Genomic DNA, 26,291 nt, shown 5'->3' with positions numbered 1-26,291 from the left:
ATGCGACTTTTTAAAACTTTTGCAAATGGTAAAAAGTCTACAAACCTTAGTCCACTCAAAACATATTCTAGTTTTAGTAACATTAAACTGTATTGAGATCAAATATTTAATCGATGAGAAAATTTGCAAAATTTCGCCCAAAATCCATCTCCTCCACAGCCAGTGGGCTTCACCTCACTACCATATTCGACAGAGTGACGGAGGTGCAACCTATGAATAGGTTGTTTGCAAACGCAAACATGTACAGATACATAAATGTATGTACAGATACATTTAAGCTATGCAACTGGCTCACCGGTAAAAACAAAAAAAAAAGACCTCAAACATGGAAAATCGCATAACAAGATAGGCAAACATGAGTCCATGAGAGATACATTTTTTTTCTTTTTATGATTTTTAAACAAATATAAGATTAGTTGCAGCATAATTTACAGATAGCTTTTTTTCAAATAACATCTACAGAGTGAACTCAATTACCGATTCAACTGAGCACTTAACTCAGGAAGTGATGTACAAGTGTTGGGTTGTTTATGATGAGGCATCACATGATACCCATATACAGTCAAACAGAATAGTGAAATATCATTCGAAACTGATACTAACAATATGCAAACTCCAACAAAAAAACAGGTCAACACATACAAGTGTTAAAATAAATCATTAATACGGTATGAGATAGGCACTACCTTAACCATTTAGGCACAGACTAGCGCAGTACTGTTGCAATGATAATCTGATTTTTGATGGTTTAATGAAAACAAGTGGTATTCTCATTATGACAAACTATGAAGGACAAGGGGGTGTGTATGAATTCAAAACACCAAAGAATAATGTACATTTCTATCTACAATAGCAGGTTGGCATTTATTGTCATCAATCTTGCCCTGGAGGCAGCTCTGCAGTGGTCACTAGCTGGCACAGCCACAGTCATAAAATTGTATTTTAAACCCATACCTAACCCACACTGCTAACCATAATGCCTAACCCTAACCTTAAATTAAAGGAAAAAAAGTAAATGTTTACATCGCCAATTTTAAATTTGCAGCTGGTCCAGCTAACGGAAATTGCTCAGGGCAAGATTCATGACAAACATCAACGTGCTCTACAATCCAGGGAAGGAATCAGTATTTTCCCTTCAACTGAGACATGCTGCCTGCCAGCTGAGAGCGGGGTTGAGCCCAGGCTGAGAGGAGAGAAGGTAAGAGAAATATCCTGTCATTATCAATGCCATTTCAGACACCTAAAACAAAAACCAGCACCATTCACATAAATTACCTATATGAATGAATGTTCAATTAACAAATTCACCAGCGACCTTGGTTCTCATCTTGTTTTTTACAAACACATATTACTGACTCATTGTGTCAGTGAGATTCTAGATACAGTTTTTTTGTAATAAGGAATAAGATACAACCGTAAAGAATGGACCAGGATATTTCTCAATCAAATAAAGATACAGGTGTCCCCTTCAATAGAGAATGACATGGGACACAAACAGACAGACGGACTACCAAAAAGTTTATCATAGAATAGGTAATTGAGAACTATGACGCTAACAAATAATAACTTATTATCTTTGAAAAGCTAGACTGCAATCTTCCTCTTTAGGCATTCTTATAAAAACAAAAGCGCTGGTTCATAAATGAAGGTTGAGATCAAAACCATTTTAAAAGAAAGTCAAGGAAACAAAAATATACTTTTGTATTAAAAAAAATCTACAATTTAAATAAGGTACTTTGTGAAACACCCACAGGGACTGAGACGTGGCTTTTCAAAAACATTGACACCAACGCCACGATCACACCGATAGCGTCATTGCATCTTGGTACACCAAAAGTACATCCATTTCCAATGGAACGCTGCATTTGCCTTCATCTAAAATATGCATCAAACTATGCGTCGATGGCTTGACAGAAATGGTAGCAGAAGGTGAATGTTGAACATTTGTTGCACAAATATCCAGATGATGCTGCGTACCATTTAGCACAATGACACTGTAGGTGTGTTTGAGGCGTAAAGGTAAAAGGTAAAGAATGTAATGTATCTTGTTCCCTTTCACAATATGGGACAGAGGTAACTGTGGATTATATATTTTTTTAAGAAAACGGGGAGTTAAAATATTTAAAATTGGTCTGGTTCATTCGTCTCTTCACATGGGTGACGCCACGTCAGAACTCAACTCCATGTCCAGAGTGAGGGAGTCTGGGAAGACAGAAAGCAAGAGGGCTGCCATTAAAACAAGTTAAACCTTGCTTCACATGCAAGCACAGTACGAGTATGTGCATGTGTGTGTGCGCGCGTGTGTGTATTAGTGTCTGTCAGGACTTACCCAGCGGGCCAGGGTTGGCCTCAGCCTCGTTGTGCATCAGAGAGTCCAGGGTGCGAGGGGACATGGGAAACAGATCACTGGTGTTACCAGAGTTGGTGCTGCAACAAGACAATACAGGATAAGAGGGAGAAAACCAAGACTATATGTTAACACACATACAGACGTCATAGTGATTAGATCTCTATGTCCTTTTTACCACAAGCTAACTGTCAAGTCTACTGCCAGTGCGCAAGTTATTTTCATCATTATCACTGCTGTTATGTCACCATAGACGAGGACAATACTCCACATTGTTACATGTACACACAGTATTACAAGTTTAAATACATGATTCAAGCAGTTCAGTGTTGACTGGGTCGGATTAGTGACAGGTTAGGACAGTTCAGCCACTATGTGTCAATGTGCTTCCTTTTGACCAACGAATGACTGAAGTTAGATGACAGTAGCAAAAAGAAAGGGGGAAAGGAGAGCAGTTAGTTAGTGGGAATGTTAATGACAAGTATTCTAGACAATCTAGTTTGTTAGAGCAGGCCAGTGGGCAGAAACACACCGAAACCCCCTACACCCCTGACCGACATTCTATTCTAAAAAGTACATGACGTCTCACAACAACCTACTACTATAGTCATATGTGGAGAACAGTGTAGGAGGGGAGGACGGCTCATAATAATGGCTGGAACCGAGCGAATGGAGTGCCATCAAACCATGCGTTTGATGTATTTAATACCATTCCACTGATTCCGCTCCAGCCATTACCACGAGCCTGTCCTCCCCAATTAAGGGGACACCGACTTCCCGCGGTGGAGAACTAAAGGAAGGACCAACGTTAGGGCTTTAGGAGTTCATCTCCACTGAAGGCACTTCTAATGAGCCCTTCAGTTTACAGCCTATCAATCCACAGCCTCTTCTCCCCTCCTGCTGTTCTAGCCCGTTCATAATGGACTGAAGTAGGGACCGTTTTGATACCATATCAACCTGTAAACTACACATGGCCAGTGTGGACTGATTTTAATGGAGTGGTCATGACACCAGTACGTAGACTTACAGGGAGTTTGAAAGGTGAATGATCTACTGAGGATGTGATTGGGAAAGGGAAGCCATCTTCAAGTAGGATGAACCCAACTCAAAATGCCTGAATAGAATATGACTGGAAGCTGCTCTGGTGTTAGAACCAAGGAGAGTGGCAGTGAGTTGGAAACAAAACGGTCGGGGGGGGGCCTAAATGAGGAGGCTGAGAGACTTATTACTCCATTCCTTGTCTGAGTCTCACCCACCCTCTCACACACACATACGTAGAGAAACACACACACACACAGCCCTACATGCCCCCCCCCCACTGCCTACCCAGGGAATATCCCGTTCCCAAGCAGCTCGCTGTCCGGAAAGTCCATGAACACGGAAGGGCACCTACGGAGACAGGTCAGGATCTCACTGAGCAATCCTCTCCAACACCCCCCCTCCACCCAAACAGACACCTCTACCTATGTAGTACACATACTCATCTAATCCTATAGAGATAGGTCAGGTTCTCACTGAGCAAACCTCTCCAACACTGCTACACCCACCGAAAACAGTACCTCCACCCCTGGGTTAGCCAGTATACACACCCTTCTGATCCCTCTGCTAAACTCATACACAACCTCTCCGTCCCGGAATAGAGAGCACTGCATGGGCTACAGAACACCTCACACACACTCTGTCTGTTCCCCTAGAAATGCAAGGAACACTTTCTCTTTGGTTCTACTAGTGGTGTTAAAGTAATGGTGTTAAAGTAATATGTATGCTTGTCTGGGGATCGTTACTTGCTTCCTCCACTCTGCTTTGTCTAGAGAGATGTGTACACTTTGCTCCTGCCTGCCTACAGTCCTGTGCTTCCTGTTCTACTGTCCCCAGGCCAGACCAACGACTGTATAAATAAGGGAAAGACACTGACTAATAGTGAATCCGTCAGTCAGTTTGTTGGTGATGACTGTATAGGCACAATCTGAGAACCACTCTTCCAGGGTAAAACTCCCACCCGCCCCCCCCTTACACGAAGCCAACAAGGGGATGTTGTGGAGGACACTCAAACATTTCGTAGAAAAAAAAAAGAAAAAATCTACATTTTGCAACATGACTGTCCCAGTTTCCATTACACAACCTAGTGTGAAATCACTTAGGAGCATTAACTCCTGTGAGGGAATTGAGCACCAACAGCTCTTAAGGAAAGTGGATACTTACGGGGTTACACAGATGAACTTTGTCTTTAAGTATGGTTGAATGGCTGTGGGAGAAAACCAGAACACGTTTTAACTTACACACAGATCAAAATATTCCCCATGTCACAAAGCACCAACCTCCAAAACGGTAAAGAAGTATTCATTATGGAGGTACTTCCAGATCCTCTTCCATTAACTCATCCCACAGTTTTCATGACAATATGTTCAACTTCCTGATTGACTTACTACTACACGGGTCTCCGAGTTCAGCCTCTGGAGCAGCTTCCGGTCGGCAGTACTTCCCGAAGGCGTCCTCCTTGGGGATCTCTGGGAAGAGGTAGACCAGCGGAGACACCAGGATGTTGGTGGCGTCCATGATCTTGTATCCCATAATGATCTCCGCAAAGGACATGCTGTTGAGCTGCTGCTTGGTGTAAGGCTCCACCGACTGGATCTGAGTCTTCCCTACAGACACACAGAGAGAATGAGAGAGATATGAAACCATGTCACAAGAGCAATAATGAGATTAAACTAAATAATGTGCGACATAGACAAAGACCAAATGACATGCACAATAGAAAAGCGACAAAGACAGAGCGCCAGCCAGCCCAAAACACTGTCCTCTCACCACTGATGTCCTTCTCCACCCAGGTGAAGGTGATGCCTCCCTCCTTACTGCTCTCACTGAAGCGCAGCAGGAAGGTGCCAGGAGGCTTAGGGCTCAGGATGGCCCTCTCCCTCTCCTTACTGATGAAACCCAGAATATACCTGCACAGACCGAAAGAGAGCACAGAGAAAAATATGCCGTTTTTTTTAATGGTCACTTACACTGGATAGGATAGAGAAAGACAAAGGGAGACAATTTAACTCCGTTACACTTGACACTTGTGCATTAAGCCTAAAACCTGTACTCCTCCTCAATCCAGTTTCCCGCTATCTAGTGTTCAACGGCTCAGTATTACAGTTCTCAGCAGTGCTCATATGAACTCAATGGCATGACCTCCACTCCCTCCAACTTGGATTTTGCCCAGCTGTTCCAGTAACAAGTCGGTAAACAAACAGAAGCGACCTCTCACCCTTCATTCCACAAAGCCAGGATGTACTTCTTGACCAGGTCGATGATGTTGTCCAGCCATACCCAGAAAGAGAAGCCTTTACCCGCCATGTTCTCCTGAAGGACAAAGGAGGAACTAATCAATTCAAACTGTGAAGCTGTTTACGACAGATAGATAGCTATAACAACGTATCAAGAGAGACCGATTGGGCAAGGACATACTTTGCAGAACTTGGCCCAGGTGATCTGGCATCCAGAGTAGTTCACACACGGCCCTAGACGAACAACACAAACACATTTAGTAGGCATTGACGCCATACAGACCATCCATAGAAATATATTTACTGGAGTGGACACTCATTCCGACTCTCATTCAATGTTCTGTGATAGACATCATTCTATTGCTTTGGAGCCATCCAATCCAGATGAAGGTAAAGTTGCAGACAGAAAGGTTCCTCGCCTAGTAGTTTCTCAGCCAGGGTGGTGAGCTGCTCGATGGTCAGGCCTCTCTTAGTGGTGGAGGAGAACTGCCAGCTCAGCACCTCCGCTACCTGATCCCACGTCCCCACCGGAGGCTTGGTGAAGAAGTTCACATTCTATAGGACATGACAACAGGAAGAGGAGGTTAAGGTGGATTTCGCACCCATTTGAACCCTCTCCAAGACAGACGCCAATGCAAAGAAGGTATGACACAGTAAAGATGACATCAGTAAGACTGTATTTTGGGGGCCAGAAGATACAGGACAGCGGGTCTGACGCGAGGTGGCAATAGCCATCTTACCTTGGGGTGGTTGGTCAGCATGTTGTACCACAGGATGGAGGCCCAGGCGTTGGGCATCTGGCAGATGTTAGAGATGACCACCACTGGTAGAGAATGGGTCTAATGGACCATAGAGAAAACGCACAAAGAATGGTTAACCTGGACGTAGGCTCGATTAAGATATACGTATGGAGCAGAAGCACATTTTGCCAGGCTTTCAAAACTAAACTAGGTTGTTTGGTCATTCTATTCAAGTCTGACATGAAATGCCATTTAATACATTCCTTTAATTCTATTATTTTTTCGGATTGCTGTGACAAAGTAGTCGGCCGTACGGGAGGAAAAGCTGTCCGTGTCCTGAGTGAGATGGCAGAGACGTGGAGTGCTTAGTCCCTCACTCAGAATTAAGTCTTCAATCACACAGCAGCACCCCTCGCCTCGCTAAATGGTGTCGTTTATAGAAGACGGAGTGTTGTGATCAATTATTTCACAACGTGGGTGTGCCAAACCCTCTCACTCAAACGCACGCACGCTAATTTCCCTCCATTTCTCAATGCTAATGTGTTAATTATCCTGGCTAATGCATTTTCACACTGCTGTGTTCAGGGTGGGGCATCGCCGCAGTGTTGAGCTCAACACAAAGCACTAAGCCCTGCAGGACATAACCATTAGATGAATGATTCCCGTGTCCCAGCAGGGGGCTTGGACTAGCTACGGTGATATCAGAGGGAGGAACCGTGGTGGTGGTAAGGGAGGTGTTAGAGCGGGTCAGAGACGGATTATCCCTGGACACGCTCCACCGGCCTGGGGTGGATGGGACGGAGGATGGGGCGAGGAGAAGCAACAGTAGGGAAAGCATGGAGAACAAGTGTGATTACTGAATCCGCTCATTGGTATTCTGTGCACGGGGAGAGCAGAGCCAGGCCCCTGGAAGCCTAGGGCACCATCAAGCTAATGAGAATGACTATTTTGTCTATTGGCTCGCGTGTGTGGCAGAGCTAACTCGTGGCCTTAAACATCTAATCTCCATGTAATTACTGTTGACGTAGGATTAAGGTGGAGTTAGGGGACTACGTGCTGAGTGTTTGGTGTCGCCATAATGAGACTTGACAAAGACCACCTGGGAGTCAGGAAGCAGAACAGCAACTCCCCCAGGCCGCCTGTGTGCACACGGGTAGAGAGCGGAGCTAGGTCTCACCTCCAGGTCGATCTTCAAGCCCTGGTGGTAGACCTCGGTCTCAAAGGTGATGAGGTGGAGCTCCTCCGTAACGATCAGGGAGGCCTGGGGAGGACCAGAACAGTCAGGGTTATAGGTCGATTGATGCTACTGCTACTATCAATACTCATGACAATAGTAATATAAACTCCCAAAATGATACGTCTAAGTGAACAGTATAGCTACATCAGTCACCATAAGAAAAGGAGCATTCAAGATTGAGTGTGGGACTCACATCACTGTTGGTCCTGCCACCATTGCCACACCTCTGTTCCCTCAGGGTCTGAAAGAGAAGGGCAGTTATCAGTCAAGCCACATACTGTACAGTACCACACTAGACTCACCACTATACTAACAGACAGTCACTCACCAGGTGTTTGAACTCTGCTGACAGACTGCCGTTGTTGGACTCCTCCATGTTCATCACCTTGGTGTTGGTACCTAGGATGTTGAACTTTCGGGACCTGGGAGAAGCAGGGTAGAGCAGGTGGGGTAGGTTATTCACAGGCTCCATGGCAAAAGGGACATTCTAAGATTGATAGCTTAGGAGACAGAGGGTTTCAACGTAACATAAAAAAGTCACTTACCCTCGAATGGCAGCCACGTCCCCAGATTCCCTGAGAAACAAACAACAGAGGTCAATTCACCTTCCCTGGGACTGAGTCGATCGTTGTGTTCTATGCAAGTCAGACATGATCGTGGGAGTGATGGACGCAAGGCATGCAAAACTCACTTGTCAATAATAACTTTGATCTTCAGCTGGTAATTCAATTCTGGAAACTTCACCAGTAATCTGAAAAGAGAGAAAAGATTTGGAAAATACCATTTGGTGAGAGCACATAAAGCAAACGCCAAAGACATCAAATGAGGCAGTTTTGTATTCAACATCGTCATCAACTGGTGGCATTGGGTTGTCCCGCAGCTCCTCTTACCTGACTTTGTTGGTGAACTGCACACCTGTCTTGATGACCAGTGGTCTGTCTGGATGCATGGGCATACAAGGCTGCCTCTCCACCACGAACGCACTGCAACACAATGACCAGATAAGAGGCGGTGCATTAGGGCACAACGGTGGAAGTCTGTGATAGACAAAACTCTGAAGCCTCATCTAATGCCCATCATAATAAAATGTCAAAATATCTCCATATTTGCCAAAGGCTATGCCATGTATCCAAAACATCTGAATATTATGCAAATTCAATCCTATAATAAATATCCAAACGATCTGGAGAAGCTCCCCACCTCTTCATGAGGGTCCTGAACAAGTCCACTATCTTCTCCTCCAGAGCGGGCCGGTGCTGGATGATGGGGTCTCCCTTATAGGACACCTTCTGCTGGAGCTCCTCCAGCTTCTTGATCTGCTGGCGGATCTGCAGCTGAGACTCAGCCAGGGAAGTAATCCTAGAGGTCACAAAGGTTCATCTAGGTCAGTCATTATGGCAGTGCTACCCTGTTTGTTAAACAAATTTGGAACTACAATTTCATCTTATGGTGTCTTGTATGGACTACAAATAACAACTTCTCCTTCTTGGCCTCTGACGTTTACTCTACATGAGTGTTGGGGGAGATGGTGTACGGTCATGGGGAGGGCACATAAAAGGATTTCAACGTGGAAAGTAAAGGCTACTAATGGTAACTGACCATGTCTCCAAGCGGTCCAGGCAAATGTTGGGTGGTCCTCCGATGCAGGCAATCTGCTGCCTCCTCTTCCAGTCAGCCAGCTCGTCATCTGTCAGGTTCTTCTGGACAAAGTCCATGGCTGACAGCAGCCCTGCCATTTCAGTAACAATTTGCTACAACAGAGGCACAACAGCACATCCTTCAGACACTGATATAACCAGTGTTAAAGTGCTATTCAGGGGGCTCTGGAATTACTTTTAAGATATATTTTATTCATCCACACGAGATGGACATCAGCCGCAGTGCAGCACCCAATGAGCAGTTTTTCCTTGCACCTGAGATATTGATTGCCAGCAACCCTGCAGTTGCCAGCTCACTCCACGCCAGCACTAGGATTCGAACCAGCAACCTTCTGGTTGCTGGCCCGGTTCTCGAACATCGAGGGTATGATTATACCTCGCGCATGATTCTTAGGATGATTATCATGTTAGACAACATGATTAGTGAATTTGTTTTACAATTTTGACCTCAGGGAAATGTTTAACTAAATACTCTCCGGCCCCACATTCTCCAAAATTTGACAGCTACTACCACCCTCCTCATCTCGCTCATAAATATCTAGTGCCTGACAGCAGCATGAATACTAATTTAACTCAATTGAAAATGAATGATCGAGCACACAATATCAACACACATACAGATCTCTGCATGTGTAGTGAAAGGTACCGCTGCTGAGTCCAAACGTTTATGTCGGGGCTGCAACGGATAGGGAAGCAGGCCTGCTTGGGGCAGACAGTTTGAGCTTGCTGCTGAGAATTAGAGAATGACTAACCCAATTCTACAGCTTACCATTCAACAAACATGTATATAGGCAGGTTTATGTAATTTATTGCGCACACCTATGAGGTTCGAGCGGAATGTCAACTAGCTTAACCTACTTATCGCAGATATTCTGACTATCCTGATTCAGGGTATTAGGATCCTCCAAGAAGGGGTGTACGATGTAGGGTCAGATGGACACTAAGGAGGGGTGTATAAGGGCCCTACCCTCCTGAGCTGGTCCAGAGCACTCAGCATCTGTTCCAGCTGAGACATCTTCTGCCTGGTGGCTGCCGCCTGGCTGTTCCCATTCATGTCCTGGGACAACTCTGAGCAAATAGGAGAGGAGTTGGGTGGGTTATCTGTAGATTTAAGAGTCAGTGATATTTGGTAGTATTTGATGGTGGGTCAGAGTTTCAAAACAAGAACAAGCAAAATAAATAGTAGTAGTAGAGTATAAAATTAGAGCCTCTAACAGATTCATATCCTATCCATAAATTCCGATAGAATTCTATAAAAAGAAATCTAGAATTGTATGTAATATTAAAAGTGAAACTTACCACCCTGACTTTTAAGGGTCTTGTAGTTGAAGTCGAAATCATCCTGGAGATTCTCAAGCATCTTCATCTTTTGTTCCATATCCTATAGCAAAGTAAAAAGCAAAGCATGCAAATCAAATGAGGTATTAAATAACATGCCTGTGTAAAACCACATATTCTTTGGACTAAACATGCAGTCTCACCTGCACCCTCTTCCGGATGTCCTGCAGGTTGTGCTCCAGGATCTGTTGTTTCTCCGTCACCACAGTGCCAGACGGGTGAGACGCCGTTCCGTCCTGGGCGGCGGTGGTGGCGGTCTGCAGCAGCCTCTGCTCTTCCCAGAGGCAGCGGGCTACAATGCGGGCGATCTCCATAGGTTTCTCCAGGTACTTGGACTGCAGGTGCTGCTTAATGCGCCGCAGGTTGTGCTGGTAGAGCACGTTGTTCTCCTGCAGGAAGCGGCTGTACTGCTGGTCAATCTCCCCCAGCAGGTTGTGGAACACCAGCGTGGCGTGGGACTCCTTGTTCGCTGCGTACGCCCTGCAGAGCGCATATAGAGAGAGTGGTTTAGCGAAAGCTTATGCCTTTTTTCTTTTATTATCTTTATTTAATTAACCAGGTAGGTTATTGAGAACAACCTATAGTATAACCTAGCCTCTAATACATGTTCATATCTCTAGTTATTACTCAAACACATTGTAAAAGAATTAATCCACAGATGCTTTCCGAACGCAGTGTTTTCAGACCACGACTTTTCCCACATTATTACGTTACAGCCGTATTCTAAAATGGATTCAATTGTTTTTTCCCCCCTCAATCTACACACAATAGCCTATAATGACAAAGCAAAAACAGGTTTTTAAAAAGGTTTGCAAATATTTTTTTAAACTGAAATATCACATTTACATAAGTATTAAGACCCTTTACTCAGTACTTTGTTGAAGCACCTTTGGCTGTGATTACAGCCTTGGGTCTTCTTGGGTATGATGCTACAACCTTAGCACACCTGTATGTGGGGAGCTTCTCAAATTCTTCTCTGCAGATCCTCTCAAGCTCTGTCAGGTTGAATGGGGAGCATCACTGCACAGCTATTTTAGGTCTCTCCAGAGATGTTTGTTAGGGGTCAAGTCCGGGCTCTTGCTGGGCCACTCAAGGACATTCAGAGACATGTTCCGAATCCACTCCTGCGTTGTCTTGGCTGTGTGCTTAGGGTCGTTGTCCTGTTGGAAGGTGAACCTTCGCCCCAGTCTGAGGTCCTGAGTAGGTTATCAAGAATCTCTCTGTACTTTGCTCCGCTCATGTTTCCTTCGATCTGGAGTAGTCTCCCAGTCCCTGAAAAACATCCCCACAGCATGATGCTGCCACCACCATGCTTCACTGTCGGGATGGCGCCTGTTTTTTCCCCCAGACGTGACGCTTGGCATTCAGTCCAAAGAGTTTAATCTTGGTTTCATCAGACCAGAGAATCTTGTTTCTCATGGTCTGGACAGTCCTTTAGATTCCTTTTGGCAAACTCCAAGCAGGCTGTCATATGCCTTTTACGGAGGAATGGCTTCCATCTGGCCACTGTACCACAAAGAACTGATTGGTGGAGTGCTGCAGAGATGGTTGTCCTTTTGGAAGGTTCTCCCATCTCCACAGATAAACTCTAGAGCTCTGTCAGAGTGAACGTCAGGTTCTTGGTCACCTCCCTGACAAGGGCCCTCCTTCGCCGATTGTTCAGTTTGGCCAGGTGGCCAGCTCCTGGAAGAGTTGGTGGTTGCAAACTTTGTTGATTTAAGAATGGAGGACACCGTATTCTTGGGGACCTTCAATGCCGCAGACATTTTTTAGTACCCTTCCCCAGATCTGTGCCTCAACACAATCCTTTCTCGGAGTTCTACGGACAATTCCTTTAACCTCATGGCTTGGTTTTTGATTTTCAATTTTGAGTCTCATAGCAAAGGGTCTGAATACTAATGTTAAGGTATTTCAGTTTTATTTTATTTTTATAATAAGCGACCATTTCTAAAAATCGACTTTGTCATTATGGGGTATTGTGTGTAGATTGATGAGGAAATGTTTTCATGTCATCCATTTTAGAATAAGGCTGTAATGTAACAAAATGTGGAAAAAGGGAAAGGGGCCGGACTACTTTCCGAATGCACTGATATCCATGATATATCTATACATCTCTATATCTATGAAAATATGACCCACTGAATCTAATTTGCTTTGGTGTGAAACTAAGAACCATTTGGCAAGAAAGATTGAAAGATATTTGCATAAGGAGCAGACTTTTACAGTAACAAGGAAGTTTGGGAACTGAAATAGCCTTGGGTAAATCCACTTGAAGTCGCTTTTTGACAGCATCACTTTTGCTTAAAACAAAACTTTCCATACATGTCTGCCAATGGAAGAAGCGGTCAGAAAGTGACTTTTTGGACCTGAATGCCAAAACAATGCCAAAACATGCTCAAAGTTGAACCATTTGGCATGCCCCAGCACACCATGAGACATCCATGTCTTCATCACTGGAAAATATCAACGGCTGAGTTTGATATAAATTTAAAAAAAAGTGTTGTCAAACAATTGTTTATTATTTTATTTGTTTTATTAATAAAAACATATATATATTTTTTTAAATCTTTAACATCAATTACCTAAAAACATGTGAACACTGATTTTTTTTCATATTCACATACGTTGTAGCTTAGACCCTACTTTAGATCCTCTGAGGTTTGAGTGTTGTGCCGCCATCGGTTGAGACACAACATGCTCTTGAATACAGGGTGAGTGTCATTTCAATCCTAGAAATAGAACTAATAGAATGGCCTGATCAACTCCATGCAAAGGAGATGTGTCGCGCTGCATGAGGTAAATGGTGGTCACATCAAATACTGACTGGTTTTCTGATCCACGCCCCTACCTTTTTTTAAAGGTATCTGGGACCAACAGATATAACACTATTCCCAGTCATGTGAAATCAATAAATTAGGGCCAAATTAATTTATTTCAATTGACTGATTTCCTTATATGAACTGTAACTCAGTCAAATCTTTGAAATTGTTGCATGTTGCGTTTATATTTTTGTTCAGTGTAATTACTACCACAAAGATTACTGCCGGTCCACCCACCAACGAATGTCAAAATGGTAATGTCTATTCTATTATGTATATTTCAATTGGTTTCTTATGGATGATTGACAGTATCATTTAAACATATTCCCATTAAGTCAAGATTCTCTGATGGGTGGACCTCTGATGGGTGGTACCATTTGAAAGTTTCCCATTTGAGCACATTTATCAGCCAAAACATGACACCCACCCTGTATTCAAGAGCATGTGTCTTAACCAATGGCGGCACAACGTAAAAACCTTAGGTTATGTAAAATATGTTCTTAGCCAAAACATATGCGAACATGAAAAACGTGTCTCATGGTATGGTGGTGTATGCAAAATAGGTAAACTTTGAGAACCTTAAAACCCCTTGAAGGTTTTGGCATTCAGGTCCAAAAAGTCACTTTCTGACCACTTCTACAATGGGCAAAATGTGTATGGAAGGTTTTGTTCGAATCGAAAGGGGTGCTATCAAAAAGAAATTGAATTCATATGGAAGTACCCTTTTTTCCTGGCAGAACTGACAACTTGCCATCATGTGATGCCAATGAGGTCAATCATTTCCTGTGTGTTGTTCCCTGACGTGTTCCCTGCTAACAGTCTAGCTGGAAAGTTGTTGATGCTACTTCAAAATAAATCAAAACGATTGTAGAATGCCACACTAATGACTAAAGTCAACATTTTTGAAAACAATGAGTGTGAGCGGATGACATATTTCCTTCCCCACTGTTAACAAACAGAACGAGCAAGCGCCACAAACGAGCCACGTCATCCTGCCGAGTGTTCCCAGCAGCAGTGGTGTTAGTGAACCGTAGGTACTAGGTACCCATTCTGTAGTGATGTTGTGAACAACAGGAACTAGGAAAATACACACCAGTCCTGGCTTTCGATCCAGGGGGCGAGGAACTGCCGGAGCTCCATGGGGAAGCTGTCGCTGTACAGGTGGTACAGCTGCTCCAGATACCTGGTCTCCAGCTGCTGCAACTGGTTCCACTGGGCCATGCTGCCGGCTGCCTCCACAACCCTGTATAGGACACAAACAAGGAAACAGTTTGAGAGAGAAATGGAACGCAAGGAAGACACAACGAAGCTAGATACTAATGAGGGGAACAGCTTTGGTCTCGAGACAATGATCGGCTCTTGACAGCGAGCCAACGCAGGACGAAACCTTGAGGCCATCGTACAGTATGTCTCTACAATGAAACATTTCCAATACCTTGATCATTTGATTTGTTTTAACTCGGATTGTCTTGAATTTGATGAGAGCGTGTATAGACACGTCATATTCACCCTGACAGGAAAACCTCAGAAACCAAAAGACAAAGGTATCTGATGGTACCTCAGCCAGCTTCCTATAAACACAGAAACATCCTGTTCAACTCAACACACAGCCTTCACCGAGAAACATAGACCAAAATAAACCCTGGCGTTGGGCGAGGTGAGCCAGATAGAAACCCTTTGGTCTCCCTCCAGCCCAGGTCTGATGCTAGCAGATGTATTCAGCATTACAAGAGAACTATTCAGACTTCAAAAGGAACCACATCATTGATATTCATTCCCAGTTGAATAGAATGTCACTGTTGTCATCGTCAACAAACCATTGAATTATGTCGGCCATGTAATGCAGATGACACCGTCTGCATGCTAGCACACAAAGGTCTCTGCTCCACATTCCTTCCATAACACTGTAATTATATTTTCAAAGTGAAAGTGATTTTCCACTAACAGCGGTCATGATTTCAGTGAGTTATTTGAGCAGCCATGCTAACCCATGCCTGGTATTCTTCCTAAAGGACAGTGTACTTCCTGAAAGCCTTGACAAAATCCTAATTACAACCAGGGGAAAAGGTAGAGAACTACAGAGCATCCCCCAGCCCTGAGAGATCACACAGTCATCAGCAAACATCTGCCACCCTTCTCATTTTACTGGACACAGGAAGGAACAACGTTCTCCTCGTAGCTCAAATGCACAATAACTTGCAAGGTGGTGGTTAAGCTACAACTGTCCTGATAACAATTCCCTATACAGTAGCAAGACCATTTTGTACGGTAGGCTAGATGTAAGGAAATTGAGAAGAGAAACAGAGGAGCAAACTGTATAGTTAGGGTAACATTTTAAAATCATGGGATTTGATATTTCTTCCATGCTTTGCGTCCTCATATCTGATATGCTCCATTGACAGATTCAGAGAACAGAACTTATCCAATCACAAAGACTCAATTCCTTGGATAACAGGCGAACAAACATGCTCCAACCGCATTTTGCTTTGCAGAGAAACCTAGGGTTGCGTCCTAAATGGCAAGATTGTCTTGTGCCTTGGTCAAAAGTAGTACACTATAGAGAATAGGTTTCCATTTGGGATGAATCCTCATTTATAAACATGTCACTTCCTCTTGTCCTACGCAGGTGAAACAATGAGCTGAAATTGCCTGTGACCTTTACTGCTTTTATTGGCAATTGGTAGATTTGATTGCAATTCTGGTTTACTTCCCCTCTACTTTCCTTACCCTGTCCACTTCCTGTCAGACTGGAATAAGGCCAACAAATAACATTTTATACACTGCTCAAAAAAATAAAGGGAACACTTAAATAACACAATGTAACTCCAAGTCAATCACACTTCTGTGAAATCAAACTGTCCACTTAGGAAGCAACACTGATTGACAATAAATTTCACATGCTGTTGTGCAAATGGAATAGACAAAAGGTGGAAATTATAGGCAATTAGCAAGACACCCCCCAAAACAGGAGTGATTCTGCAGGTGGTGACCACAGACCACTTCTCAGTTCCTATGCACATTTGTGGCCTGCTGGAGGTCATTTCGCAGGGCTCTGGCAGTGCACCTCCTTGCACAAAGGCGGAGGTAGCGGTCCTGCTGCTGGGTTGTTGCCCTCCTACGGCCTCCTCCACGTCTCCTGATGTACTGGCCTGTCTCCTGGTAGGGCCTCCATGCTCTGGACACTACGCTGACAGACACAGCAAACCTTTTTGCCACAGCTCGCATTGATGTGCCATCCTGGATGAACTGCACTACCTGAGCCACTTGTGTGAGTTGTAGACTCCGTCTCATGCTACCACTAGAGTGAGAGCACCGCCAGCATTCAAAAGTGACCAAAACATCAGCCAGGAAGCATAGGAACTGAGAAGTGGTCTGTGGTCACCACCTGCAGAATCACTCCTGTTTTGGGGGGTGTCTTGCTAATTGCCTATAATTTCCACCTTTTGTCTATTCCATTTGCACAACAGCATGTGAAATTTATTGTCAATCAGTGTTGCTTCCTAAGTGGACAGTTTGATTTCACAGAAGTGTGATTGACTTGGAGTTACATTGTGTTGTTTAAGTGTTCCCTTTATTTTTTTGAGCAGTGTAATTCCAGTCGATTCCACAAATATGATGAAGTCAGTCAAATCATTTGTCTAATGCAAGCAGAGGTTTAGAGCCACAAGATCACACAAAAAAAGCTTGTGATGATGTACACTGGAGAGCACCAGTGATAAATTGCAAATGTTTGCCATTGTTTGTTATGTTGCTAGCGTATTTTACCCCCTTCTTCTCCCCAAATTTGATCTTGTCTCATCGTTGCAACTCCCCAACGAGGCGAAGGTCGAGTCATGCGTCCTCCGAAACATGACCTGCCAAACCGCACTCCTTAACACCCGCCCACTTAACCCGGAAGCCAGCTGCACCAATATGTCGGAGGAAACACCGTCCAATTGACAACCAAAGTCAGCCTGCAGCCAATGCTTGCTAGCAGATATCCATAGACTTCCAGTCCTTGCGCTAACGCTAGTTATCAATTGCACTACAGGTAGTTAGCAACTTCCTTCAAACTGTACGCAGAGACCTAATAATGGTATCCACGAGTTCATCTGACTCTGGAGAAGTAGATACATTGACAAAGTATCCCTTGAAGTCATACAAAAGTATTACTGTGCGTGAAGTTAAATGCATTCTGTCATTACCATTTATTTATTTTTTTTACACACAGAAGTGCTTTAACTCAGCAACATTTGAGAGTTTTCAAGCCCTGCCACAAAATTTAAATTGGGATTAGGTCTGAACTTTGACTAGGCCATTCAAAAACTTCAAATTTGTTGCTTTTTAACCATTTTTCATGTAGACTTGATTGTGTGTTTTGGATCATTGTCTTGCTGCATGACGCAGCTGCGCTTCAGCTTACAGACGGATGGACATTGTCCCGTAGAATTCATGGTTCCTTCTATTAAGTCAAGTCACCCAAGTGCTGAGGCTGCAAAGCATCGCCAAACCACATGAGGTTGAGGTTCTCACTCTGGAATGTGGTGTTTGGTTGAGACTCATCCAAAAAGTTGACTAAAGTTTTCCAAAAAGCATCTGGTTGATCATCAAGACTCTTGGAAGAATGTTCTATGGACAGATGAGTCAAAAGTATAACCGTCTGTGAGCTGAAGCGCAGCTGGGTCATGCAGCAAGACAATGATCCAAATCACACAATCAAGTCTACATGAAGATTAGAGGTTGACCGATTAATTGGAATTAGGGCTGATTTCAACAATAATTTCATTACAATCGGTTATCGGCATTGCTGATTACATTGCACTCCACGAGGAGCCTGCGTGGCAGGCTGACTACCTGTTACGCGAGTGCAGCAAGAAGCCAAGGTAAATTGCTAGTTAGCATTAAACTTATCTTAACATAATCGTTAGTTAACTACACATGGTTGATGATATTACTAGTTTATCTAGCGTTGCATATAATCAATGCAGTGTCTGTTAATTTCTCACCGAATCACAGCCTACTTCGCCAAACGGGTGATGATTTAACAAGCACATTCGTGAAAAAAAGCACTGTTGTTGCACCAATGTGTACCTAACCATAAACATCAATGCATTTTTTTTTTTAAATCAATACACAAGTATATATTTTTAAACCTGCATATTTAGTTAATATTGCCTGCTAACATTCATTTCCTTTAACTAGGGAAATTGTGTCACTTCCCTTGCGTAATTAATTTTCCAGAATTATACATAATTATGACATAACATTGAAGGTTGTACAATGTAACAGCAATATTTAGACTTAGGGATGCCACCCGTTAGATAAAATACGGAACGTTTCTGTATTTCACTGAAAGAATAAACATTTTGTTTACGAAATGATAGTTTCCGGATTTGACCATATTAATGACCAAAGGCTTGTATTATTATGTGTGTTATTATGTTATAATTAAGTCTATGATATGATATTTGATAGAGCAGTTTGACTGAGCGGTGGTAGGCAGCAGCAGGCTTGTAAGTATTCATTCAAACAGCACTTTCGTGCGTTTGCCAGCAGCTCTTCGCTGTGCTTCAAGCATTGAGCTGTTTATGACTTCAAGCCTATCAACTCCCGAGATTAGGCTGGTGTAACCGATGTGAAATGGCTAGCTAGTTAGCGGGGTGCGCGCTAATAGCGTTTCAATCGGTGACGTCACTCGCTCTGAGACCTAGAAGTAGTTGTTCCCCTTGCTCTGCAAGGGCCGCGGCTTTTGTGGAGCGATGGATAACGATGCTTCGAGGGTGGCTGTTGTCGATGTGTTCCAGGTAGGGGCGAGGATAGGGACGGAAGCTATACTGTTGCACTTTAGTATTGCCAGTGTAAGAACATCCAATAGTCAAAGGTATATGAAATACAAATGGTATAGAGAGAAATAGTCCTATAATAACAACAACCTAACACTTTTTACCTGGGAATATTGAAGACTCATGTTAAAAAGGAACCACCAGCTTTCATATGTTCTCATGTTCTGAAGGAACTTAAACGTTAGCTTTTTTTACATCGCACATATTGCACTTTTACTTTCTTCTCCAACACTTTGTTTTTGCATTATTTAATCCAAATTGAACATGTTTCATTATTTATTTGAGGCTAAATTGATTTTATTGAACCATTGTATTAAGTTAAAATAAAAGTGTTCATTCAGTATTGTTGTAATTGTCATTATTACAAATAAATAAATTCAATTCTAACCCCCCCCCCCCCCCCCTCCCCCCATAAAACTTACGATTAAAATCGTCCGATTAATCGGTATAGGCTTTTTGGGTCCTCCAGTAAATCGGTATCGGCGTTGGGGGGAAAAAATCATAAATTTGGTTCGACCTCTAATGAAGATGGCTAAAAAGCAACAAATTTGAAATGGCCTAATCAACACCTTATCCCAATTGAGATGTGGCATGCATATAAACCCACAAACGTCACTGAGTTACAGCAGTTCTGCATGGAAGAGCGGGCCAGAATTCCTCCACAGCGACGTGAGAGACTGATCAACAACTACAGGAAGCATTTGGTTGGAGTCATTGCAGTTAAAGAGGTGGCACAACCAGTTACTGAGTGCAAGGTGGTAATTACATTTTCACACAGGACAACTTTTTTTAATGAAATAAATTAAATATGTAATTGTTGTAATATTTGTTCACTCAGGTTCCCTTTATTTAATATTAGGTTTTGGTTGAAGATCTGATAATTCAGTATCAAAAATATGCAAAAGTAGAGACAATTAGAAAGGGGGGCAAATACTTTTTCACAGCACTGCGCCTGATTAAAACGTGAGCCACTTTCATGGTACTGGTTATCCCGAGATGAACTTAGTTGACCAAAGTTCTTGCTAACTCCTCAAACCAGGTACGTAGTATAGGGCTCTGCACTCACCACCGCGGGTTCAGACTAGTGCGACAGGGTCGGTCACGTCTGCATATATACCTAGCAGGTTTGCATGCTCAGTAATTAGTATGTTCTATGTTGAGGGGCGTTGTCCTAATATCGCTATCTGTTGACTGTGTGTGATAAATATGTCCTGATATGTTAAGATGTATTATGTATTGGCCATTGATGTTTAAACTATTGAGATGTATTGATTATGGAGTGACATATTCCTATTGGTTGAATACCTGCTCCAGTGTTTGTTCAGGAGCTCATTTCGAGAGAGCTCAGGCTAGAGTGACATGTCGTCCCAGGGCTCTACTAAACTCTGCTGGGAGGGTCCACTACATTACAAGGTTATTTGAGAAATGGAAAGCTAGGAAAGTTAGAGGGCACCCCTACTCATTTCACATGTTAGACATGTCACCTTTCCTCATTCCTCTTTCACTACACTGACGGAAACAGGTGCATCACCCTGCCTGGGGTGTATTCATTACGCTGATTCTGTTGCAAACACTTTTGGTTTGGTTTGCTTTGTTTGCTTCCGTTTGGTTCTTTAACGGTAAACGGTTTCCATTGCAAGGCGTAATGAATACACCCCTGGAGTGAGATTGTGCTACATACAAAAACTAGACTCAAACCACAACACAGAGCAGCTGAGCTGACTCATCATGTGTCAAAACTCAAACGGTCACCTTCCCATTCAATTACTTGTTGTTTTCTTTCAACTTCCTCAAGTCATACAAAGTGCATGGGCTTAAATGGATCCCACGTTAGTTAATCAACAGCTAAGCTTTTAACTACGGGAAGGATTTCAGAACGATACTCAGTCACACTCAGAGAATGAAAAGGAACCTATGACAACACCACTCGATTCAGATCATATTCAACGTGGGCATTACCAGTGCCTATAAAGATTACTGGCTTCACTATAGTTCTCCATACACAACTGAAAAAAGAGCAGAGCTTTTGTCTGAGCAGCACTTGTCCCATCATTCCCATTACAGAGTGGCGTGGAATGCACAGGCAGACGACAGAGCCACAGAAACACCGAGCTCCACCAGGGTTAACAACACAGCTGTGTGAACAGTGGCACGACACCAGACAGGCCTGGGGATCTCTACAGCCTTGGCCTACAGAAGCAAGTCAACATGAACTGACTTTCACTGAGCCTGTGTTGAGAGAACTGTAGGTCTCAAGAACAGGAAACATTCCGTACTGCAGCAAGGCAGCACTCATTTAAAATCACCAGTATCTCTCTGCAGCCACTATGGGTAGGCTACACCATTAAAACATTTGTTGCATGTCTAAACACTGTCTAAAAGAGTGTGGTGTACTGTACATTGTACAGTACGGGAGGTGGGATCAGCCTTTCAAGGAACCTAGTCTGCATTGTTCAGCTAAAGAGAACAATTTTACTAGAAAGCGTCAGTCATGAGGGCCATGAAAGCAGCCACATGGGCATGGGCCTAGTACTTTCTATGTAACAGAAATAATGTTACTGTACCTTACTTTCTAAAAACTAGCATTGTCATTGTACCATTGTTGTGCGGTGAACTGTTAAACACCATTTCTCTCTAACTCGGGCAGAGAGAAGGTATGACAGATTTCTACACATCACTACAGTATCAAAGTCTTACTCAATGCAGTAAGCAGTTGCTTTTCTTTTAAGTCACCAGGGCCCAGCTGAAATATTGTCTCTGTGTCTTTTTAAACAGCGAACAAATTTGAAAATGGGGAAATTTGACAACACAGGATCATTTTGTTCTGGATTAAATGTTTAGATAAACTGGGCCCAGGTTTTTTTTTTAAATAAACCCAGCAGTTTAAAACAATGATATTTAGACATAATATTCAGGAAACACCAAGAGAAAAACACCTTTGAGTTATCATAAAAGCACCCTCATAAAAACACCACAAAAGCTAAACGAGAACATTGAACAATGGAAACATTATTTGAGGAAGAGATTCCAGGAAAATGCATTACTTTATTCCGGTAAGTGTTTCCTGATGCAGTGTCATTAGAGCATGGGACAAGACAAGGAACAATATCAGTGACAACCTTACAGTTTTACATTCACTTGCCAATGCTATGTAAACAACTTAATGATGACAAATAGGACGATTGTATGCATGTAGGGACTTTTTCCCCACTAAGCCGTACTACATCCTATTTGGCACATGGTTTTTCTTACATGTGCTTCTGCCCAGTCCCCCATTCTGTGAGCAATGATGTCATGAGAACAGTGTGAGTGTGTGTGTGTAAAAACACTCGGGAAGCCAAGCCAGGAAAAAAGCCATATCACAACCTGTGTTGTGATAATTGAGTTGTTTGCTCTATAACCTGTTAATTCATATGCCTTGCGACCGTGATATGTAAACTACAAGTCAAAAGTTAACACCTACTCATTCCAGGGTTTTTCATTATTTTGACTATTTTCTACATTGTATAATTATAGTGACGACATCAGAACTATGAAATAACACATACGGAATCATGTGGTAACCAAATAAAAGTGTGAAACAAATCAACATTACTTTTATATTTTTCACAGTAGCCACCCTTTGCCTTGATGACAGCTTTGCACAATCTTGGCATTCTCTCAACCAGCTTCATGAGGAATGCTTTTCCAACAGTCTTGAAGAAGTCCCCACATATGCTGAGCACTTGTTGGCTGCTTTTCCTTCACTCTGCGGTCCAACTCATCCCAAACCATCTCAGTACCAGAGGCGTCCCTACAGGCCCTGGTTTGATCGTGGGCTGTATCACAACCGGCCGTGATCGGGAGTCGCATAGGCCGGCGCACAATTGGCTCAGCCATGTCCGGGTTAAGGGAGGGTTTGGCCGGGGTCAGCCGTCATTGCAAATAAGAATTTGATCTTAACTGATTTGCCAAGTTAAATAAAAGGTCAAATACATCTCAATTGGGTTGAAGTCAGGTGATTGTGGAGGTCAGGTAATTGATGCAGCCCGCCATCACTCTCCTTCTTGGTCAAATATCCCTTACACAGCCTGGAGGTGTGTTGGGTCATTGTCCTGTTAAAAAAAACAAAATGATAGTGGGACTAAGTGCAAAACAGACGGGATGGCGTATCGCTGCAGAATGCTGTGGTAGCCATGATGGTTAAGTGTGCCTTGAATTCTAAATAAATCACTGACAGTGTCACCAGCAAAGCACCCCCACACCACCTCCTCCATGCTTCACAGTGGGAACCACACATGCAGAGATCCTCCGTTCACCGACTCTGCGTCTCACAAAGTCACAGCGGTTGGAACCAAAAGTCTCAAATTTTGACTCATCAGACCAAAGGACAGATTTCCACCGGTCTAATGTCCATAGCTCGTGTTTCTTGGCCCAAGCAAGTCTCTTCTTATTATTGGTGTCCTTTAGTAGTGGTTTCTATGCAGCAATTAGACCATGAAGGCCTGATTCACACAGTCTCCTCTGAACAGTTGATGTTGAGATGTGCCTGTTACTTGAACTCTGTGATGTGCAATCTGAGGTGCAGTTAATTGCCAATTTCTGAGGCTGGCAACTCTAATGAACTTATCCTCTGCAGCAGAGGTAACTCTGTGTATTCCTTTCCTGTGGCGGTCCTCATGAGAGCCAGTTTCATCATAGCGCTTGATGGTTTTTGCGATTGTACTTGAAGAAACTTTCCGGATTGACTGACCTTCATGTCTTAAAGTAATGTTGGACTGTCACTTCTCTTTGCTTATTTGAGATGTTCTTGCCATAATATGGACTGGGTCTTTAACCAAATAGGGTTATCTTGTCACTACACAACTGATTGCCTCAAACGCATTAAGGAAAGAAATTCCACAAATTAACTTTTAACAAGGCACACCTGTTCATTTAAATGCATTCCAGGTGACTACCTCATGAAGCTGGTTGAGAGAATGGCAAGAATGTGCAACACTGTCATCAAGGCAAAGGGTGACTACTTTGAAGAATCTCAAATATAAAATATATTTTGATTTGTTTAACACTTTTTTTGGTTACTACATGATTCCATATGTGTTATTTCATAGTTTTGATGTCTTCACTATTATTCTACAATGTAGAAAATGGTAAAAAATAAAGGAAAACCCTGGAATGAGTAGGTGTGTCCAAACTTTTGACTGGTACTGTAGGCCTAAAGGCCCGAGACAATAAGAAGACACAGTGGCAGAATAAATTCAACCACACCTTTGTTTTATCACAAAACCGGTTAGCTACCTCTGTCCAGTGAAATCCACAAAGCATATTGCATGTACAGTAACATGACCTACAGTATGGTCAAGCAAGTTAATGTTTCCGACATTTTCAGACCACTAAACAACTATTGATTTAAAACCAGAGTTACCGCAAATCACAAAGAAAACAGTAGCTGCCTCCACAATTCCAGCAACATTTCAACATCATCAGTGACAACTAAAAGATACCAAAAACAATTTAGTCCAATTAAAGTAAGCCGTCTATGGTTCTAATTTCTGGTGTGTGTGTGTGTGTGTGTACACCTTCGTGCAAGTAGAAAAACATGTTGACTCACCCTCCTTCTAACGAAAGGGGGTGCGCCAGAACCATTCACAGTTGAACTCAACGCTGATTGGCTAATTGCTTATACTTTTCTTGTCAAGCGAGGCCAGACGCTGTTTTGATCGCTCTACGCATTCTTCCTGTTAGATTCAATTCGCAAGAGGCTGAACGTAGGAAAATTATGAAACAGAGACGAAATCAGTTGTTATGTTTGTTTTTTTATCGGTCATTTTTGGCCTTCCCTTGGCACCCATTAATACACGTCACTGGCTGTATGTGTTTGTAATCCCTCAAACTGTAGACTGGTTGTTGCAAACCTGGAGGCATGCATGGTTGACGTGACGACTTTCCCAAGCACCGTTTGATGGATCAAATGGCCGTGACATGCCCACATGAATGGTCATCACATCCTGCACCACTGGATGTGGCTTTGACCGAAGTCAGCATCCCATCATGGTTGCACTCGCAACTTCAGAAAATGTGCAATATCATCCTTGAAGAAATGGCCAGCACATCATCACAATAATTAGGCATAAACGGTCGGCGTATGCTATCCTTTGAAAGCAAACGTATAACCAACAACAGCTGCAACGACTGGTAGGCCTAATCTATTTGCGAAACAGTGTGATTAAACTTTTGGCGATTTATGTAATAGCATGGAGGACGTAGCTCCAGTTACTTTGTGTCGAGTGAGATTCTCAATCTGATAATACATTGATGCTGCTCCCCCACTACACACAACTATAATGTGTTGTGTAACACTTTTTTAAACTTTACTCTCAAGGCCCAACCACAATATGATGTATACATGATACAAAGCAAAGGGGTCTGCGACCGCCTACTTACCCTACTGTCCACGGGAAAGTGTCAGAAAAATGATCCCGTCAAATCTTAGCCAGCCACCACCCTTAAACCACCAGAACGAAATGTCTTATTGTACAGGACAATCGAGAAGTTTTAACCAAACTGTATTTCTAACAATCACAACTACAGTAACTTTAGCCTACTTCAATGTCGCAGTACTGTACACACAGACCCTTAGTTTTCCAATTCCAACATGAGTGCAGACAAACGACACGAAAGCGTTGATTGACATAACTAGGATGCAACAGAAGACGAGAACACAATTTCGTCCAATCTTTGTGTAGGATATTGCAAGAAGGCGGGATTAAAGCTAAAGGGAGGTTGTGGGTGTAGTGTCCATTGCGCGCGACATGGAGGCTGTTCCATGTAAATCACACTCCCTCCGTGCGTAGGGAAAATTGCATTTACAAGCATGACCTTGCAGCGGGAGAAGAAATTACCAAAAGAAGAGCTGAACTGGAAGTCATCTGAATTACTGGCAGTCTCTACGTCATCAGAAGTGTAATAAGAAGAAATGTGAACGGCGTTGATATTTATGTTTTACCCAAATCAATATGTATTCGCCATCGACAAATATTCTAACCAAGGCGTGAAAACAGTTTTATTCTAGTATT

At 43.0% G+C, this 26,291-nt stretch overlaps 1 protein-coding gene across 7 annotated transcripts; it reads right to left on the bottom strand.

Moving 5' to 3' along the window:
- Positions 1–371: 371 nt before the first annotated feature.
- LOC129832972 (signal transducer and activator of transcription 3-like) lies at positions 372–25,899 on the bottom strand. 7 transcript variants are annotated; one of them, XM_055897144.1, is made up of 23 exons: positions 25,660–25,899; positions 14,508–14,657; positions 10,739–11,075; positions 10,557–10,638; positions 10,225–10,358; positions 9,199–9,350; positions 8,800–8,958; positions 8,490–8,582; positions 8,291–8,350; positions 8,145–8,174; positions 7,928–8,021; positions 7,793–7,840; positions 7,540–7,623; positions 6,363–6,461; positions 6,042–6,177; positions 5,804–5,856; positions 5,604–5,698; positions 5,156–5,295; positions 4,774–4,992; positions 4,550–4,592; positions 3,674–3,736; positions 2,330–2,427; positions 372–2,226 (listed from the first exon to the last, which is right to left on the bottom strand). In XM_055897144.1, exons 2-23 carry the CDS (start codon positions 14,633–14,635, stop codon positions 2,150–2,152), a joined length of 2,424 nt encoding a protein of 807 aa, XP_055753119.1. In that variant the 5' UTR covers positions 14,636–14,657; positions 25,660–25,899; the 3' UTR covers positions 372–2,149. The 7 variants fall into 7 exon arrangements, with proteins under 7 accessions (XP_055753119.1, XP_055753120.1, XP_055753121.1 ...); XM_055897145.1 differs by having other exon boundaries at positions 372–2,202; XM_055897146.1 differs by having other exon boundaries at positions 10,225–10,325.
- Positions 25,900–26,291: the final 392 nt, after the last annotated feature.

Source organism: Salvelinus fontinalis, chromosome 34, assembly GCF_029448725.1.
Source record: "Salvelinus fontinalis isolate EN_2023a chromosome 34, ASM2944872v1, whole genome shotgun sequence".
NCBI classification, from domain to species: domain Eukaryota; kingdom Metazoa; phylum Chordata; class Actinopteri; order Salmoniformes; family Salmonidae; genus Salvelinus; species Salvelinus fontinalis.
This window is presented reverse-complemented; position numbering and strand designations above follow the sequence as displayed.